Source organism: Schistocerca nitens, chromosome 4, assembly GCF_023898315.1.
Source record: "Schistocerca nitens isolate TAMUIC-IGC-003100 chromosome 4, iqSchNite1.1, whole genome shotgun sequence".
In the NCBI taxonomy this organism is placed as follows: Eukaryota; Metazoa; Arthropoda; class Insecta; order Orthoptera; family Acrididae; genus Schistocerca; species Schistocerca nitens.
The window spans coordinates 752539890-752560113 of record NC_064617.1 but is presented as its reverse complement, the minus strand read 5'-3'; the positions used below and the strand labels follow the sequence as shown (position 1 = coordinate 752560113).

Genomic DNA, 20224 nt, shown 5'->3' with positions numbered 1-20224 from the left:
AAAATACAAGACACTTCAAAGAAGGCTGACAAGCATGACATAAAAGAATGAGGGAAGGTAAACTATAGAATGATATGACAGAAAATGGGTATTGTGAATACACATCCAGAAAATGAACCAGACACAGCCAAGTATCAAAACACACATTGGTACCTTTTGCTCACAACAGCAGACTGGAGGAATGACACACAAACTAATTAGGCTAAAAAGGAACCAGGATGCAGTGATTCATACACAGTCTGAGAAAAAAAATACTGCCAATTACAAAACATGTTCACCGTATAGGCCACATTAAGGGCACACAACCATTCCTCGTGCAGGCTCGCTCCCTTCAACAGTTGAATTTAAACTCCGTCATGATGGAACCAATACCATTTCACAGAGCAGGCCACTGCTTTCCAGCAATGTTTGGCCCAATAGAGGACCCACATGTCCTCAGTAAACACAGACCTCCAACTACTCATTGCTGCCAACAAGTCGCTTCCACTTAGCCATCCAAACTTGACACAGTATCCACATCTGATGCTGCTTACATGTGTTCTTTTGTTGCCTGGCTTCCACTGGCCTCCTCCAGCAATGGGCCAGAGATGGACATAGGGCAGATACAATTAATATTAGAGCACCAATGAGGTCATGCATTCACTGCACAACAACACTCGAACTTTATGCCTCCACTCTGACTTAAGTCCAGTGTCAACCTTAGCATGACTAAGTCTATGATGCTATAACTCTTTCATGTTACTAATTTTACAGACAGCTAGAGCATGGTCTACTGACCTAGGTTCAACATTTTTTAGTTTATAAGTACCATTTAGCTCTGAGCCAGAACAAAGTAGCTCACCTCTTTTGGACTTATATATACAGGGTGAGTCACCTAACATTACCGCTGGATATATTTCGTAAACCACATCAAATACTGACGAATCGATTCCACAGACCAAATGTGAGGAGAGGGGCTAGTGTAATTGGTTAATACAAACCATAAAAAAATGCACGGAAGTATGTTTTTTAACACAAACCTACGTTTTTTTAAATGGAACCCCATTAGTTTTGTTAGCACATCTGAACATATAAACAAATACGTAATCAGTGCCGTTTGTTGCATTGTAAAATGTTAATTACATCAGGAGATATTGTAACCTAAATTTGATGCTTGAGTACCATTCCTCCGCTGTTCGATCGTGTGTATCGGAGAGCACCAAATTACGTAGGGATCCAAAGGGAACGGTGATGGACCTTAGGTACAGAAGAGACTGGAACAGCACATTATGTCCACATGCTAACACCTTTTTATTGGTCTTTTTCACTGACGCACATGTACATTACCATGAGGGGTGAGGTACACGTTCGACGGGCGTTTCATAGGACGTGGAGGACGCATAAATTGGCCAGCCCGTTCTCCTGATCGTACACCTCTGGACTTCTTTCTGTGGGGTACGTTAAAGGAGAATGGGTACCTTGATGTGCCTACAACCCCAGAGGATATGAAACAACGTATTGTGGCAGCCTGCAGCGACATTACACCAGATGTACTGCGGCATGTACGACATTCATTACGCCAGAGATTGCAATTTTGTGCAGCAAATGATGGCCACCACATTGAACATCTATTGGCCTAACATGTCGGGACACACTCTATTCCACTCCGTAATTGAAAACGGAAACCACGTGTGTACGTGTACCTCACCTCTCATGGTAATGTACATGTGCGTCAGTGAAAAAGACCAGTAAAAAGGTGTTAGCATGTGGACATAATGTGCTGTTCCAGTCTCTTCTGTACCTAAGGTCCATCACCGTTCCCTTTGGATCCCTACATAATTCGGTACTCTCCGATACACACGATCGAACAGCGGAGGAGTGGTACTCAAGCGTCAACTTTAAGTTACAATATCTCCAGATGTAATTAACATTTTACAATGCAACAAACGGCACTGATTACATATTTGTTTATATGTTCAGATGTGCTAACAAAACTAATGGGGTTCAATTTAAAAAAACGTAGGTTTATGTTAAAAAACATACTTCCGTGCATTTTTTTATGGTTTGTGTTAACCAATTACACTAGCCCCTCTCCTCACGTTCGGTCTGTGGAATCGATTCGTCAGTATTTGATGTGGTTTACGAAATATATCCAGCGGTAACGTTAAGTGACTCACCCTGTATATGTACAATCTAACTTCTGCACCATTTCAGTGCAGTAATGTGTTCATTGTAAATAAGTATTGTAGTAGTTCTATTGTATGTTTATTACCTTATAAATAAAAAAGAAATTTTAATTTTAAATTCAGTGCATTAATGTGATCTTAATAAATGAGTGTTTGTAAAATGATTCTTTCATATAGCGTTCATTAAAAAAATGATGATTGTTCCATTTGGGACCTGTGGAAGGTACATTGGCTTACTTGTTTCAGTTGTAAATATTTGTCATGTATTATTGTTTTTCTGACATATTCTACATCGTGGAGGACCTCCTCACTATGGATCAATTGGAGTGAAAGTAAATCTAATCTAATCTAGTCTTACATCTGTCTTTGCTAAAAGCAACATTTACATCTTTCTTAACCAAAGCATAAACAGACAACAAATTTTTTGCTAAACCAGAAACAAGAATGACACATCTGATTGAAGATATACCTGATGAATTGACAATAATATTTCATTTCGCTTCACTTATTAGTTCAACACTATCAGTACACTTCACAATTTTTGTCTGCTATTTTCTGGTGCAAATTCTTGAAGCCATCCCTTGTTGAAGTCACATGTGATGATGCTATGATGCTATGGAATTAGCATTTAGCATTCCAATTGATATCCAACATACCAAGAGCACTATACAGGACTTGTCTACTCCCTGGGAATCCTTCTTTGATGATTATTACCTCTGGGCACATTGGCCTGGAAGTGGCTATTCTTCCAACTACTGAAATATTTGTTTTCTTCTTTTCTTATTTGCCCCTGGAAAAACCATACTGTGATTTCTTACAATGCTTTGTGAATAAAGCACCATCACTGCCATGTTCATTCAACTGGAAATATTGTTACACACTTCCATTTAGCAACTTTTCTTTGTTTTGTGATCTGAAATTTTCATCCAATGTACTCGATGCTATATCTATCCTGCAAGGCAGACAAACTATTGGTAAACCTCTCAGCATAATGACTGCAATTAGTCCAACAACTGGTTTATCCATACTCTGCAGTTTGTTTGCTACATCTGGAATATGAGTTACATAATTCCAAAAATTTTTTTTCCAGTTTTGTATAATGTGATGTCCAACAGAGCATCCCAGAGACTCATCCAACTAGATGAATTCTTCTCTGCAGTCAGATATTCCAGGGCATCCCAAGCTTTCTTTGTCTTTACTGTGTTTTTTGTATGTACTTACAGAAACTTACCCAAATGCAAAAGCATGTGTCTACATGTCTTTATCATTTTCTGCATTCACAGGAGCACTATACCCACAGCATAGTCCCATAGCTTTTCATGTTTTAGCACTGATGAGTTTGATGAAACACTAAGCAATGACAGTTACCACAAACAATGTGATCACACTTTCTAATACACTTGCTCAGTGATCTATATTCTTACCAGCATAACATACACAGCTCACTGCTCAGATTTACCATCCTGGGCTCCTCACCTGTTTGAATGTGCTGCTGTTTGTGATGGGATGGATATGTAAACAGTTACATCAATCATAACACTTTTATTCATACATCTATCTTACATTGCAGACACAGACTGACAAGGTGACAACAACACAAAGATAGTCTACCACCACAAAGGTGGTTACAGAAAGAAGAAAAAGATATGCCACATTACCAACATAAAAACAGTACTTGATTCTTAAAGTGTTCCTAGAATAATTAATATTCCATGATGTTTTGGAAATGCAGCTGGATGACATCGGTATCTTGCCATGATTTTTCGAATGACAACCATTCAGACATCTTCAGGTGCTACAATCTTGAACCTCATGGAATAATCATAATGCTGAGAAAACTTCAAGAATCAAGTACTGTTGTTATGTTAGTAATCTGACACCATATTTCATTACTGCTGTAACCATTTATATGGCAGTGGACTATCTTTGTGTTATTATTCTTTATCATTCTGTGTAAACAGTCTAATGCTGATAGTAAATACAAGTGTTACGAATAATGTAGAATATCATGTCCATCATTAACACCAACAAATTCTAACAGGTTATAGGCTCAGGTTGAAGGAACAGCAAATCTATATCAATCTCCTTATGATCCCCTTGACATGAATTAATCTTTGATGATGAAGTCTGTAGGACTCAACCAGCAAGACTCAACAACATCTCTGACTATTGAGTGACTCTGAACTGATACTCTTTGCCAGTTTAGTCTGGTATTGACATGTGTCACATTAGGATGTTTGCTGCATGACAGTGAACCTACGTTATGTAAATAAATTAATGAACTCTGATGTATAAATTCGTGTCATATCATATCACACTCATACATACCCAAATTCCTATATTGCAGACCTGGGACTATCTCGTCAAACCATATTTTCTCACTTTACTACCAAGCCAGTTACCTCACAACATCAATGCTGCCATTACCATACTCTGCCACTATGTGTTTCACCTGAACTGACGTAGAACATTCATATGCAGGGCATCAAACTGTGTTCAAACCTGAAAGAATGACACAGTTGTGCAGTGTACCAGCCACCCTGTGCATCTATGGTGTCCCACCCTCAATCAGTATGCAAGAAAGGGCTTGTTTGGACATGTAATATAAACTGACATGTTTGGTGCTCTGCAATGGCACTTTCAAGACTCTCCATGTGACTTAAATTCAAGTATGGTGTGTCATTACAGTGCAGGATTGAGACACACTATCCAACCAGGTAGACAGCATGCTCTTATTGATGCTACTGTTTTGACCATGCTACATTCAGACAGTAAACATTTTCATGATTGTGCTGCTCAACCAGTCGAACAATGCTCAGATGTAATTTTCCACCCTACTATTTTGTACAACTGTCAGTGTGTAACAGAAGTTGCTAACAATGGTAGCCATCTTGTCTTACCGTACTCTTCACTCACCTCGTGATAGCAAGAACTCAGACTTGCATGAAATCAAATCAAAATCACTTATCAAGACAGCCTCATCACCATGCCATCCCAGCTGGTTGAGTATCATGACTTTGCCTGACAGCTGACAAAGAAGCTGGCATCCCCTCCTTGCCGTGGCAGTTGGTCGCTATGACACACTTCTGTCCAAATGACACTGAGATGACATCACTCAGCCTGATCAACATCTCACAAGTGAATGATATTTCCCTGCAGCAGTTGCCAGATGACATAACAACTTGTCACGTAGTGGATGGTGATCTCCTGTCAGGTGCCACAAGTCTATGCTGGTTCCACCTGCATTTCGGCTCTTCTGCTCATAAGAGCCAATGGCTGTGCACACTTTGCCACCATGTTATGTGACCCACATTGTGAAAGATGAATCATAGATGCTACCCAAGACACTCATCTACAGGATATGAATATGCCCTCAATGATTGCAAACTGCAGCATTTGCGTCACCTAGAGAACAACGTTACTGCATTGAACAAGGCATTCCAGCAGCATACCATGGTTCCAGCAACATCCGGTGGGAAAATTGTTACACATAAGAAGCCATATGCACAACATGTGTTCCTTCCTGAACGACTGCAATGGCTGTGTGACCAGATCATGACATACAATATGCTGGTTTCAAGCAATCCTCTCTCACAACAGATGATGAGTGCAGTGCAGGGCACATGATCTGCTGCCCGCCACAGTTATGATCTCTCAACCTGACAACTCATATCCCATGAGAAATGTTCCAGTTATGCCTCACCCCAAATGCTCATGGCACTTCCAGCTCACAAGAAATGATCCATGCCTGCCCTGCCTTGCGGCCAGCCATAACCGGATGCTCACATACCCCTGCACAAAGATGGCCATAACAACATTCCACCCCTCTTCTCTCCTCATCCTGTGCTCCAGTGATCTACACTTGAGGGGAGGGTGGTGGTGGTGGTGGTGGGAGGCTGGGGGGGGGGGGCTGCTCTATGGGGACGTCACCAGTAAGACTCCCCAACACAACATCTCTATTGAGCAACACTGAGTAGATACTCTCTGCCAGTCTAGTCTGGACTCGACCTGTTAGGTTTGGACATAAAGTCCACAACAGAGTATATACATTATGTAAATAAATTAATGAACTCTAATGCATTGATTCATGTCATATCATATTGCACCTGTCCTAACCTGAGTTCTTACAGGCCTTTGCCTTGTTCTACACCAAGTGTGTGCTTTCACATATTGTTGTTATGTATGTCACATATTGTGTGTCCTTTATTTTCTTGAGTGAATAAATCAGTTAAAACTAAAGGCTTCTTGTTTGCAAACACATTCTGCAAACAGTTTTCTCAATGCAGGATTTCTTCACACTCATCTCAAGAACAGTTGTCAGCTGAAATGTTATGGCAAGATGTTGACATCATCTGACTGCAGTCGTTGTTTCACAAAGTCCTTCTTCACAAACTAAAGGAAACACACAAATTTTCTTTTTAAAAGCCCCTCTGTGTAATCAAGAGTAACCTTTATCTAGCAATAGTCCTCACCTGGTAGCTGAGTGGTCAACGCGACAGAATGTCATACCTAACGGCCCGGGTTCGATTCCTAGCTGGGTCGGAGATTTTCTCTGCTTAGGGACTGGATGTTGTGTTGTCCTTATCATCATTGTTTCATCCCCATTGACACGCAAGTCGCCAAAGTGGTATCACCTCGAAAGACTCACACCAGGTGGATGATCTACCTGATGGGAGGTCCTAGCCACACGGCATTTTTTATTTTTATATACCAATGTTGGTAACACTTGTGTCCTACTGAATCATAAATTTTGTCAAGTTCCTCTGTCTGTTTTCTCCGTTATACAGGGCTACTATAAACAATTTATTCATTTTCCAAGTTCTATTTTTATTACATGTACAAATATAATTTCTACATGTATAGAACTATAACATCATTGAATTTGCATTGTGCTCATCAGTTAGCATTATGAATGCAGTGCCTTGACAAAATGATAACAAAGCAAGAAAATAGTTTTTGTGTGTTGGAATCCCAGATCACGTAAGAAACCGTGATCTGGGATTGGAATACAGGAGCTGTTTATCTGTTACAATAATGCAGCATGTATTAAGAAGGAGTTATTGAAAAGAACCACTGTGTAAGTAGAGAACTGTGCATTTTTATTGAGAGGTTAGGATCTCTGGTCATCTTTGTAAACAGAAAACCACCGGTCAATGAAATGTACCATATGCAATGGCGGAGAGGATGAGAGAAATGTTCATACGCAGTCCCAACACAACAATGATCTGCCAAAACCACAAACTTTGAATACATCATGAAACAGTGGAAGATTTTGCAGTGGTGGTTACATTTCAGTATCTACCATCTGTGGCTTGTGCAACAACGAAAACCTGAAGATTATGGTTGACCCTTCAGCTTTGCTTCACAATGCAATAAGTACTAGAGGATGAACATTTTGCCTCCAAGCTAATATTCAGCAATGAAGCAACCTTCAATTTATCTGGAAAGGGTTATTGCCACAACGCAATTGTGTGGGCAGTGAACGTCCTCATGAAATTATGAACAAGATTCACTGAAGATTAATATTTTCTGTACAGTGTCCCAGACACTTCTGTGAATAGACTGTGACAGGTACCTCTTACCTTTATATGTTGCAGTTGTGGTTGTTTCCACTACTCACTGCTTATTCTGAGAATTTCATTGTTCAACAAGATGAGGTATCCTCTCATTGGATTATTGATGTTCATCACTACCTAAACAGTGAACATCTGCATCACTGGATTGAGTGTGGTGATAAAGTGATGTGCCTCTTTCCCTTGGCCCTCCAAGTCACGCAGCCTAATGCTTTGTGACTTTTCCCTTTGAGGGTACACTAAGAGTTGTGTTTGTGTACTACCTCCACTGCCAGGAATACTGAAAAAGCTAAGTGAACACATCAGTGATGCTATGATGACCATTGACAGGATTTTGTTAGGAAAGGTATGAAATAAACTTAACTACTGCTTTGATGTGTGTTGTGTGGTCAGAGGGGCACTCATAGAACATTTTCAGAGTGTAGAATGCAAACTTAGTGAGTTTACAGTTTTAAAAATGCACCAAACATTTTTGTACTGGCAATAATTCAGAAAACACATAGCTATTAAAGCAAATGAATCATTTATAGTAGTTCTGTATTGTTACTGCTAATCTGGCAGATAAAATTAAGCTGAGTGTGCACATCTGGTCTCTCAGGCTACTACAGTAGTTGAGTAGCATGTCTGCCTGAGGTGGTATTGTTCAATGAAACTAAATGGTTGCTCTGTCTGCCTCCAGGCATCTTGGGTTGACCTCTCTTGCAGATGCATCACAGTGTCCAAGGGCAGTGCAGTGTTTGAAGTTCACAGAAAAGTGACTTATCTCATGGACATATTTAGTTCCATTTGTCTTTAGCATATACATGAGTTACATGCTAATAAGTCCAAGTACAAGGAGGTCCTTATTTTGTAGATCATCTGGACTTTGCTGTATGTAGTACAAGTTTGGGTCTGTGGAGAGAAATCTAACCTGTGTGAAAGGAAATCTATGAGAGGAACCATATAAGGCCAAACCCAACAAAGACATATGTGTGACTTGAGTCTATGGAACGGTGAAGTCTGGCACAAATTTCATGTAGAATGGACAGGAACCCAACTATTGGACTGTAACACTCCAAAACTTTTGAGAGTAGTGATTCACTGAGCCTTTATATTAAAGAACCAATTTATGGATTCCAAAATAAAATTATTATTTTCAAAGTAGCAGGTTTCCAGTGGGGCCCATGTCCTTTTACAGCCATTGCTTCAAGATGGCTCTGCATTTTTCTGTGGCTGAATTTGGCTACACAGCTGAATTCAGTTTGTCATGTTTTTGTATCACCATTGCCGCAAATATAGAAAGTATTCACATCTGTCAAAATGTTACCTGTTTAAGGGCATATTAATGTGTTCAAATGCCATACAAACTACTTCCTCATAATGAAGTACATGTCATCTCATGTTAGATACATAGGTGCTCTTCTGAACAAAGCATGTAAGCTAATTACAGGCTGTTTGAAGCTTACTTTAGCAAATAAACCATAAGACTAGTGAAGTGGCTATATCCAAGGGCACACCCAGTAAAGGCCAATGAAGTTCAGTAACCTGATCACCTGTCCCTCCCTAACGTAGAAAGAAATTAGATATATGTATCAGTCCAGTAATAGTTTAAAGAAAGTCTTAACGTGGGTATTGACCAATGTAGTAAATGTGTTCAGAGCCATCTCGAAACTAATCCATCAGTCATTACTATTCTCCTTGCAATCTAAAAGTCAGAGCTTTCTGGGTGCTAAAAACCTTCAGCTGAATTCAGTTTGTCATGTTTTTGAATCACCATTGCCGCAAATATAGAAAGTATTCACATCTGTCAAAATGTTACCTATTTAAGGGCATATTAATGTGTTCAAATGCCATACAAACTACTTCCTCATAATGAAGTGCACTGAAGGTGTACTTATCTGTTGTAAAGTGATAGCACTAGTATGTTTGGATATTAATGAACAGACTTTTTAAATGGTTTTGCATTTCATTTTTTAAGAAATCATGCTTTGTTTCCTCCACTTTGGACAAAATTAGTATTTTTCATTCTGCAGGAGAGTGTATACTAATACAAAACTTCCTGGCAGATTAATACTGTGTACCAGACCAAGACTTGGCCTCAGGACCTTTGCTTTGTGCAGGCAAGTGATGTGTTGCCTGATCTACCCAAGCCAACTCGCAACCCATCCTCACAGCCCTACTTCCGCCAGTACCTCATCTCCTACCTTCCTACTTCACAGAAGTTGTCATGCAAAACTTGCAGGACTAGCACATCTACAAGAAAGGGTATGGTGGAGAAATGGCCTAGTCACAGCCATGTTCAGAGTGAAAAATTTGCTCATGGAACATCCCTCTGGTTGCAGCTAAGCCATGTCTCCATAATATCACTTTTTCCTCAAAGTTTTGCAGGAGAACTTCTGTGAAGTTTGGAAGGTAGGAGGTGAGGTACTGGCAAAAGTAGAGCTATGAGGATGGATCATGAGTCTTGCCTGGGTAGCTCTGTTAGTAGAGCATTTGCCCGCCAAAGGCAAAGGTCCCAAGTTCCAGTTAATGTAACAGGAAATTTCATTTAGAGAATCAAAATATCTACGGGTGTACTGCCGGTCTACAGTGTCTAACGGGCACAATATTTCGGTGATCATACATGTCGCCATCATCAGGTGAACTGACGAACTGAACTCCTGTGAACGTGCCGGCACGGAGATCTGTACGCTATGGCTGCTCAGGAGGAACTGGGTTCTGTCTCGGCGGCGGCCGATTTAAATACCCTCCGCCCGCGGCGCGCTCACTCCGCTGTCCGCGCCCCACGCCACGGTCACGCGGTGGAACAGATCGCGACGTCACGTCAGATGCCGTCGCAATCTGTTCCACCGTGCGACCGTGGCGCGGGGCGCAGACGGCGGAGTGAGCGCGCCGCGGGCAGAGGGTATTTAAATCGACCGCCGCTGCGACAGAACCCAGTTCCTCCTGAGTAGCCATAGCGTACGGATCTTCGTGCCAGCACATTCACAGGAGCTCAGTCCGTCAGTTCACCTGATGATGGCGACATGTATGATCGCCGAAATATTGTGCCCGTTGGACACTGTAGATCGGCAGTACACCCATGGATATTTTGATTATCAAATACGCTGGGAGCAACTCAAGAATCACTTCATTTAGAGAGTTCAACATTCCATCTCAGAAATGAACAGTACAACTATTTAAGGAGATGACCTCTCATAACAGCCAAATAATTAATCAGAGAGTGCAACTACAACAGGTTGGTGTGTATGACACTCAAAAGGTTCAAGAAGAACATAAATGTGCATATGCACAACAAAAAACTAGAAATCACATGTTTTAGTGCCCGTTGTAGACAAATCTCTATGTGGAAGATGATTTTCTGCAGCTACCACAAGATCCTGGGGCACATGTGACATGAAGTCATTGCACATACCCGGCATTCTGTTTTTGCATCTAAGTGTGTATTCACTAGTTTGTATTTCATCTGTGAAGTTGTGTGTTTCTGATCCAAGAAAATTTTTTTATTATAATTTGCCAGTACCAGTACATATGTAAAGCGTGATCAAAAAGTTTCTGTTCTGAGGCCATGCAGTCCATATTTGGTGTGTCAATCAGGCAAAATCATCTTGAGAATTGAGGCAATTAACCCACCAACACATCAGGTTGAAGATACCCATTTGGTAAAACATCATGTCCTGCTGCGTGAAGAAGTCTGTTATTGGTTGCTGCACATCCTCATCTGACAGGAATCATCAACCCTGCAAGGCCTTTTTTAAGGGATTGAATGTGTAATACTATAATCACATGGTGAGAGGTCACATCTCTAGTCTAGGGCAGGTGGCCGAGTGTTTCCCACTTAAGTTGGTGTAACATCTGTATCACAACATTTGTGATACCCGGAAATGAGTTATCATGAAGCAGCGGCACCCCTTCTCACAGTTTTTCCAGGCATCTTGCCTTAATTACACATTGTAACTTCTCCAGCATTATGCAGTACCATAATACTTCCCAGTGATGGAGACACCAGGTTCTTTGAAATCAGTATAGATGAGTGAGGACTCCCAGCTCAATCAGCAACTTGTGTTGAATCATGGCAAGTATGGAACTTGATACATGATTCCACAATGATGATTTTTGGTAGATATGTTGCCCCATATACATTCTTCATTCTCCAGTGGATGTCTACCAGTGTTTATTCTTTGGAAGACAAAAAAGAATAACAACACATGGTACTGTTTGGACACAATTTGTAATAATGTTGGCATAGTTCACATTTTCATATTTACTGCATGCATGTAAGAAGTGCTATGTTGAATATACACTGAAGCAGTGCCCTCAAATGGAAACTTTTTGATCACCCATTATGAAAGGTTTCATCAAAATGAATCTGTTCTTCTCTCTCCTCATTAAAAAATATTACTATTTTTTTTGCACTGTAAAGTAGCTTTCACTACCCAGTCAATTACCTATAGTAAACAACATAATTTTAGATATGAAGAAGTAGGTGAAATGTAGTGTTAAGAACTACACTTGATTACTGATTGATAATGGAACCAATATATCTTGTGAGCACTTGAAATTATACCTTCCCGTAATCATTAGTTATCAAAACAATAAATAACATTTGTGATAAAAAAAAAAAGCTTCAGTAATTTACACATTTTATTTGCACTATGTAACACTATTTACAGCAATGTAATTACATATGTTATATTTACAGAATGGTCATATACACGGGGTTATGTTTTTCTCTTAAATACATCATCACTGCATTTCTACCATTAACAGAAATAAATAAATAAAGTTGATTCCTATCCTAATACCTCATTCACACCAGAATACTGATCTCCAGCCTTACACAACAGAGTCAGGAACATTAATCGTTACACTAATCAAACAGTACTTTCACCTATTACATGGCAAAGATCTGCTTTCAATACAAAAACATAGTAAAAATTTATTTTATGACAATACTGATTTAGAGTCATGCTGCCTCTCTTTTCACAGAATATTCTGCACTTGTAGAAAACAGCTGTAGCAAGCATAACAGACTGTGAACCTATTGTATATAAAACTTACTCTATCAAATGTATGAGCTTAGATTTCAGTTACTTTGATAATCACATAATTGGAATAATGCAGAAATTAGTTTCACTTTCTCTCTGTGGAAGATGGTTCAAGTTTAACAATTTAACAATCATGTATTGGATGACATTATCACTTATTAAACCAAAAATATATTTATTTAAAGACTGATCAGTGGTGGCCATGATGTGTTTTGTCAATATAAATGCAAAATATATTAATTATACCTGATTAATTAATTGAAAAATGTTTCTTTTTATGAAACTGAAGCAGACAAATAGCTGTTTTTAGATCCCTGCATGAAATTCTAAAAAGGTAATCATGTTGTTTCATTACAGGTCTTCCACATAGTGCTCAGCATAAGGTTTAATGTATGAAGAAATGAAGTTCCATTTTCAGCAAGTAATGAAATATTACTTAACTTTTTAAGATGCTTAACACTTCAGTTCTGCAGCGGACATAATATGTAAGGAGTAAATTTTTATCATCTCACCACCCATAAGATACACAAGTAAATAACTAAACACATACTCTAAACTTCTTGTGTTATAAAATTCATGTTATTGAATTTTCATGACCATTTACTCTCAAATTTCCTTCAGTAATCACTGAATATAGTACATAGAAATTATTTCAGCAGTGTAGTCACTTATTACTCCCTGTCGTATCAGGTAACATGGAACTGAAACATGAGCCATTCAAGAGGAAAAAATACCTACAATAGTTGTTTTTAGACATGGATATAAATGGCCTGTGCAATGTAGCAATCTAACTTGTGAGAAAAGAGGTGAAAGTAACAGATTATATCATATTGCTAACTCTTATCACACTAAAATTGAATTAAAGAGTTTGTATTGGCTAAAAGGCATTGAATTCTGTTTCAAAGCCACAACAGACATTTTGCCATGGAAAATAACCATATATTTGTTACACACTACTGATATCATTGCCATTTCAGTTTTGTAGAGTTTCATTTGCCTGTTATACATAAAAATCTGCACGCATTAGTCCATTATGTATCACATAACAGTTCAGTAAAAAATAGAATCAGTCTTTAGCATGAATCCAATATATTCCTCCTCCTCATCTACATCATCTAAGCCTCAGCAAGGAGTGATGTAATTCTTTGTTTTTATTTATTTTTAATCCAGTGAAGTAAGACTTTTAGCATTTTTTCTTCTTCTGGGACTGCATAGAGATTCTCTATGTGTAATACTTACTGTGAAAGATAACCTACACATATCATCAAAATATTTTCTCCAATTTCAGCACTGAATTACAATAACAAACTGACACACAAAAATAAATAACAGTGACAGAAGAATGGGTTCTCAAACACAAATTCTGAAATTATCTTGCTTAAGGTGAGAACTACAATATTCAGCTATTTTACAATGTTTCTAAAGAATTTCTGAAACATTGTATATGACAGTATTTAATAAATTATGTAGCTTGGTAACACATTCTCAAATCACACTAATGCCTTACTTCTGTTCACTATCCAAAATTTTCAAAGTGATGGATGAAATAAGGCAATTTGCGACCTTTATTCACCTCTTCACAGGCAGCCATTATACTCTTTGTAAGAGGTCGAGGCCCACAACTGAAGACTCCAATCTTACTTACCTGCAAACATAAAAAATACAAAAAATGATGATCATAATAATAACAATAATAATATCCTGCAGATTAATGATAATAATAAAGATACTATGAGATACTATGCTTATCATGTGTTAAATAAAAGGGCATCTCCATGTATCAGGAATAGCAGAAAATACGATATTGAACCTTTTGGAACTCTGTATTAATAAGATGTGAATTTCGGAGTTGATGTATGTTAGTGTCATTCCTTAATACTACACTAAGTTTAATATTTATTAGTTGTCTCTTAAATTACTATGTTGGAATAACAATGGTAATAATAAAGATTCAAGGAAGTTTAAAATGTATTTCTATGAAACAGAGTTATTATCTAAAATATGTTTCAGAATTTACGTAAAACGAATAGAGGTATTATAAAGTAAAGATGTTGGTGTGATGTACTGTGAACTTCCTTTAGACATAGAATAGGGAGTTCGAATATATGTAATACACATAATACTAAGTGGCAAATTTATTATTGTACTCACATAGCTATGCTTCTTCTGCACAAACTTGAGGAAAGATGACATGTCTGGTCGACCAAAATGATTTATAGCTTTCAGTCCTGTGAACATGCTCATTTTTGAGAGTCTCTGGAAGTGATTCTCACAAATGTACTGTAAGAGATTTGTCACAATGTATTAGTGAGTATACAAAGAATGTAATAATAACTAACTATGTGTACTTTTAAATCTCCTGCTATGCCAGTCTTTGTAAATATACAATAAAATTCAGATTTTATTACAATATACAGTAACAGTCCCACTACAAAATGATTGAGTAAAATCATCTCAGGCTTCCCACTGTTTCAATTTGTTTGAACTCCATTTTGCTTGGCTGTAAGCCTGAGATACTATGATACTTCTGAAACTTGCAGCTAATCCCTTCAATCTTGGTAAATTTTGTTACACAGTTTCAGCTAAAAATCTTGTCAACGTTTTCAGTGGCAATGAATGTCAGCTTATTATAGGTAAGTGATAACATGTAGACTTTTAAAGACCCTTAATCCTGTCTTACCAGCATTGTAGTCCTTAGGTCAAACTTGTGGAAGAATTGTGTAATGAAGATGTGTATCTCTAAAACATTTGTTACATCCTTCTTCTCAACATCTCGCAACACTTCAATGAACCATTCAAAATGTCGATGTGAAGGGCAGATCCACAAGAAATATACCTGAAAAAAGTAAATAATTTGTTAATGTCTTCTTCAGACAGTTTGGAATTTTCAGTTATTTTGATTTGCACATTATGTTCTGTAAATCCATACAGAAGGGTAAATTTCAGGACTATGGAAGAAATCAAGTAATACATTAACAAAGGGCAAGAAACTCATAGAGATGTATGTACACTTTATTAATAATTAAACCATGGAAAATCCAGGATAGAATAATGGCAGTGTTATGGAAAGAATAGATTGCTACTCAGCATATAGAGACGAAGCCCATTTGCAGAGAGGCACAACAAAAAGACTGCTATACATAAGAGCTTTTGGCCAAAAAGGCTTTCTTCTAATGTAGAAAAAACACAAAAATTCATGCAAGGACAGTTTTCTCTCTCTCTCTCTCTCTCTCTCTCTCTCTCTTTCTCTCTCTCACACACACACACACACATACACACAAGACCATTGTATCTGACCACCGAGGCCTTTGTGAGTTTTCTACGTCAGAAGAAGGTCTTTAGGCTGAAAGCTCAAAGGTATAGCAGTATTTTTGTTGTGCCTGTCTGTGACTTAACTTCTTCTGTTTACTGTGAACTCCAATATTTACTAGCGCTATACTGCTCAACACTGTTTGTACTTATGCTAGTTAAATGTTACATGATAAGTTAGAAGAAAATATACCACTTTGAAAAACCACTGCTGTTTCTTGCTGTGTTGTATTATAAGGGGCATTCAAAAAGAAACATGCCAGAGGCATAATTACAGAAACCAGTACCTGTATGTTAGAAGTATTGACTCTCGCTGTTGAGACACTTGTCCCACTGTTACACAAGGCAATGAATAGCTGTCTCATAAAATTCCTGGGGCTGCAATGTTAACCAGTTGCGCACATACAGCTGGACATTGTCGTCTGAGGTGAATCATGTGCCCCTCAGAGCCTTTTTAAGGGGACCAAAAATGATGTAATCACAGGGAGAGAGGTCTGGACTGAATGGAGGGAGGCCGAGAACCTTCCATTTGAATTTCTGCAGGAGTGCTGCGACTGTGTTGGCTGTATGAGGCTTTGCATTGTCATGGAGCAGAATGACCCCACGGGTGAGATTGCCTGGTCATTTTGATTTGATCACTTGGTGAAGGGTGGTCAAGGTTTGTGAGTAACATTGGGCATTCAATGTTGTCCCGTGCTGCAGGAAGTGAATCAGAAGTGAATCATTTTTGGTCCCCTTAAAAAGACTCTGAGGGGCAAACGATTCACCTCGTATGATGACATCCAGCTGTACGTGTGGAACTGGTTAACATCGCAGTCCCGGGAATTTTATAAGATGACCATTCACCACCTTGTGTCACAGTGGGACAAGGGTCTCAACAGGCAGGGTCAGTATTTCTAACATGGTTTCTGTAATTATGCCTCCGGCTCATTTCTTTTTGAACACCCCTTATAAATAGCAGTTTGCTTGAACATATCTAAAAACAAAGATGATGTGACTTACCAAATGAAAGTGCTGGCAGGTCGACAGACACACAAACAAACACAAACATACACACAAAATTCTAGCTTTCGCAACCAACGGTTGCTTCGTCAGGAAAGAGGGAAGGAGAGGGAAAGATGAAAGGATGTGGGTTTTAAGGGAGAGGGTAAGGAGTCATTCCAATCCCGGGAGCGGAAAGACTTACCTTGGGGGAAAAAAGGACAGGTATACACTCGCACACACACACATATCCATCCGCACATACACAGACACGAGCAGACATTTGTAAAGGCAAAAGCTAGAATTTTGTGTGTATGTTTGTGTTTGTTTGTGTGTCTGTCGACCTGCCAGCACTTTCATTTGGTAAGTCACATCATCTTTGTTTTCAGATATATTTTTCCTACGTGGAATGTTTCCCTCTATTATAATCATATCATTGTTTTCTTAAACACATAGATTCAAATTTTTATTCAAATTTTTTACCTTTTTGCATGCAACACCAGAATATCTGTTGGTGGATGTACCAAAGACAAGGTCATTTAGAATAGATGCATATGGAGTTACCCCTATGCCACCTCCTACCATAACAGCCACTTCAAATTTATACCAATCTTGATTTCCACCTCCAAAAGGTCCCTCAAGACGAATCTGTAAAAACAGGAGCTGCAGTTTTTTACTAAAGTTTTGATTAAAAATAGACAGAATGTGTGCTGACTATAATGGACATTTGGCAAAATAACTTCTTAGCAAACATGTGCACCCAATACCCAGCCTCCCCCCCCCCCTCTCCACTCACACACAAAATAGCATACCATACTGTGAAAGGCTATGTAGGACAACATACAATGAACATGTACATACCAGTGTAATGCATGGAAGATGATAATGACAATAAAGCTTCCAATGTATATTTTTCTTACATTCTCTTAAGAAATTAATTATGGTTATTAAAAATGAGAGTGATAAAAATGGAAACTAATAATACTAATTTTTGTGACATATGCAAGTGTCAACAGTTATTCTCTTTTCCAATTATTACATTCTATCATAAGTGCACATCAACATCAAAAGAATTTAGATGTGAGTCGGATATTTAATAGATTTCTTAACTTGTTTTTCAATTGTTTCGAACCTAGTTTCTTGTAGGTCAAAACTAACATGGGTAAAGGGATTTAGAGATTTCTGTGGTAAAGACAATACTGTTATCAGAGATTTAATAATAAATTAAGATTGAAATTGCATTATGAGCACTGTAGTTATTTAATATAAAAAATTGTGAATGAAATTAAAAATACATGAAAAAAGAAATTCAAAACCAAAATAATCAAAAAGTTGTGACTGTTTTCATATTGAGAGAGACATGAAATACTTACTGAATTCTATGGATTTTTCGAAAGTTACAAAATGAGGTCTCAAAATAACTTTTTCTCCACAGGTGTTCTAGAGTTAGTCAGATAGATACAGAGAGATGGTAAACTGTTTCTGTAGAGTACATTAACAGGAAATGATCATAATTAATACATAGCTTATGTTATTTACCAGTGACATTTCCCACACGTAACCAACATTTAGTAAGGCTGGATAGTGTCTTCACAAATTTTCAGAAAAGCTAGTACTTAAAAATAAAGATTCTTGATATTCTAATTTTAGTAGTCTCTTGCTATTCATCTATTTCTATGTTTTGAGAGTCTCATACATATGCTTATTACTGTGGATGACAACTGTTCATTCATTCATTCATTCATTCATGTATTGTATTCTGCAGATCCCATCATGAAAGAGAATCCTCATGGATGTGAAACAGTCATATATACATTTTAAAACAAATGAGAGACTTAACCTGTATAGTGTATTAACAATAAAATATCGTTATAGGCCCCTAGTGCTTAATGACATTCATACTTGTGCCAGACAAATTTAATCAACTAAATTAGAAAGGAAGCTGCTACTTTTGATAATGGCTTTTTAGTTATTGAGAGTGGTGTAGTATAGTTATGAGAGCAGACATTTAATGTTAATTGTCACTGAATACTATAACAATGAAACATGAACAGCATGAATCCAGCAACACTTATGAATGGATCACACAGGATATTTGACAGAGACAGAGTGATGCCTGTAACACAGATTCCATACCAATAATAGCCAGTGGACCAGAATGATTTCTCATACAAACTGAACAATAAGAGAAGGAGATAGCAACAGCAAAATGACTAAAATGGTGCAACAGACTATAAAATCAGAAACATCAATGTAACAGCAACCCAGCTGGCTCAGGCCTAAAATTCCTATAAATTTTTATAAAGTGGATCACACTGGTCCACATTTTGCAGTTACTGGAAGAATTGATAGAATGTAATCATGTTGCCTGGAAAGAAACAAAGGCACTGTAATAATATATATATGACAAATATTCTAAATATGTACCGATCACCATCTAAATCTCTTGACAGACATTATCTAATGATAAGAAAGCTGTAGTAAAACTACAGGATGTCCCACTCAAACCTCTTTGATTTCAAAGAACCAGAGGGGGGGGGGGGGAGGCCACAGTAGATATGACAATGAAAAAAGCACCACATTGTAGAGTATTTCAAAGAATTTATTTATTTATCATCAATACACCTCTACATGTGAACCATTTGTAGCATGAAGAATATTGAGTCTATATTCAATTTCTATGAGGAGGTATTGAATAGAATTGGGGGAAGAGGAGTTTGTGGCACAACTTGACAAGAAGAAGGGACCGGTTGGTAGGACATGTTCTGAGGCATCAATGGATCACCAATTTAGTATTGGAGGGCAGGGTGGAGGGTAAAAATCGTAGAGGGAGACCAAGAGATGAATAAACTAAGCAGATTCAGAAGGATGTTGGCTGCAGTAGGTACTGGGAGATGAAGAAGCTTGCACAGGATAGAGTAGCATGGAGAGCTGCATCAAACCAGTCTCAGGACTGAAGACCACAACAACAACAATTCAATTTCTTGCGAAGTTCTTGGTAACATTTCCTCTGTTATTATTGCAATAGCATTAGTGATACAATGTCACAATGTAGGAATATCATCCACTTTGGCCGCAGACACGTGGTCCTTCATGAATTCCCATATGAAGAAATCAAGTGGTGTAATGTCGGGTGAATGTGGTGGCCGGGCAACGAGTCCTCTGCGTC

General features: G+C 38.2%; 1 protein-coding gene across 1 annotated transcript in view; it reads right to left on the bottom strand.

Moving 5' to 3' along the window:
* Window positions 1-12366: 12366 nt before the first annotated feature.
* Window positions 12367-20224, bottom strand: part of LOC126252548 (dual oxidase) — a 609052-nt gene continuing 601194 nt past the window's right edge. Inside the window, exons 19-22 of the mRNA XM_049953446.1 lie at window positions 17539-17703; window positions 15446-15601; window positions 14917-15045; window positions 12367-14410 (exon numbers count right to left, since the gene is read on the bottom strand). Coding sequence (XP_049809403.1) covers window positions 14282-14410; window positions 14917-15045; window positions 15446-15601; window positions 17539-17703 — 579 coding nt within the window. The 3' untranslated portion in view covers window positions 12367-14281. The remainder of the gene's footprint in view (window positions 14411-14916; window positions 15046-15445; window positions 15602-17538; window positions 17704-20224) is intronic.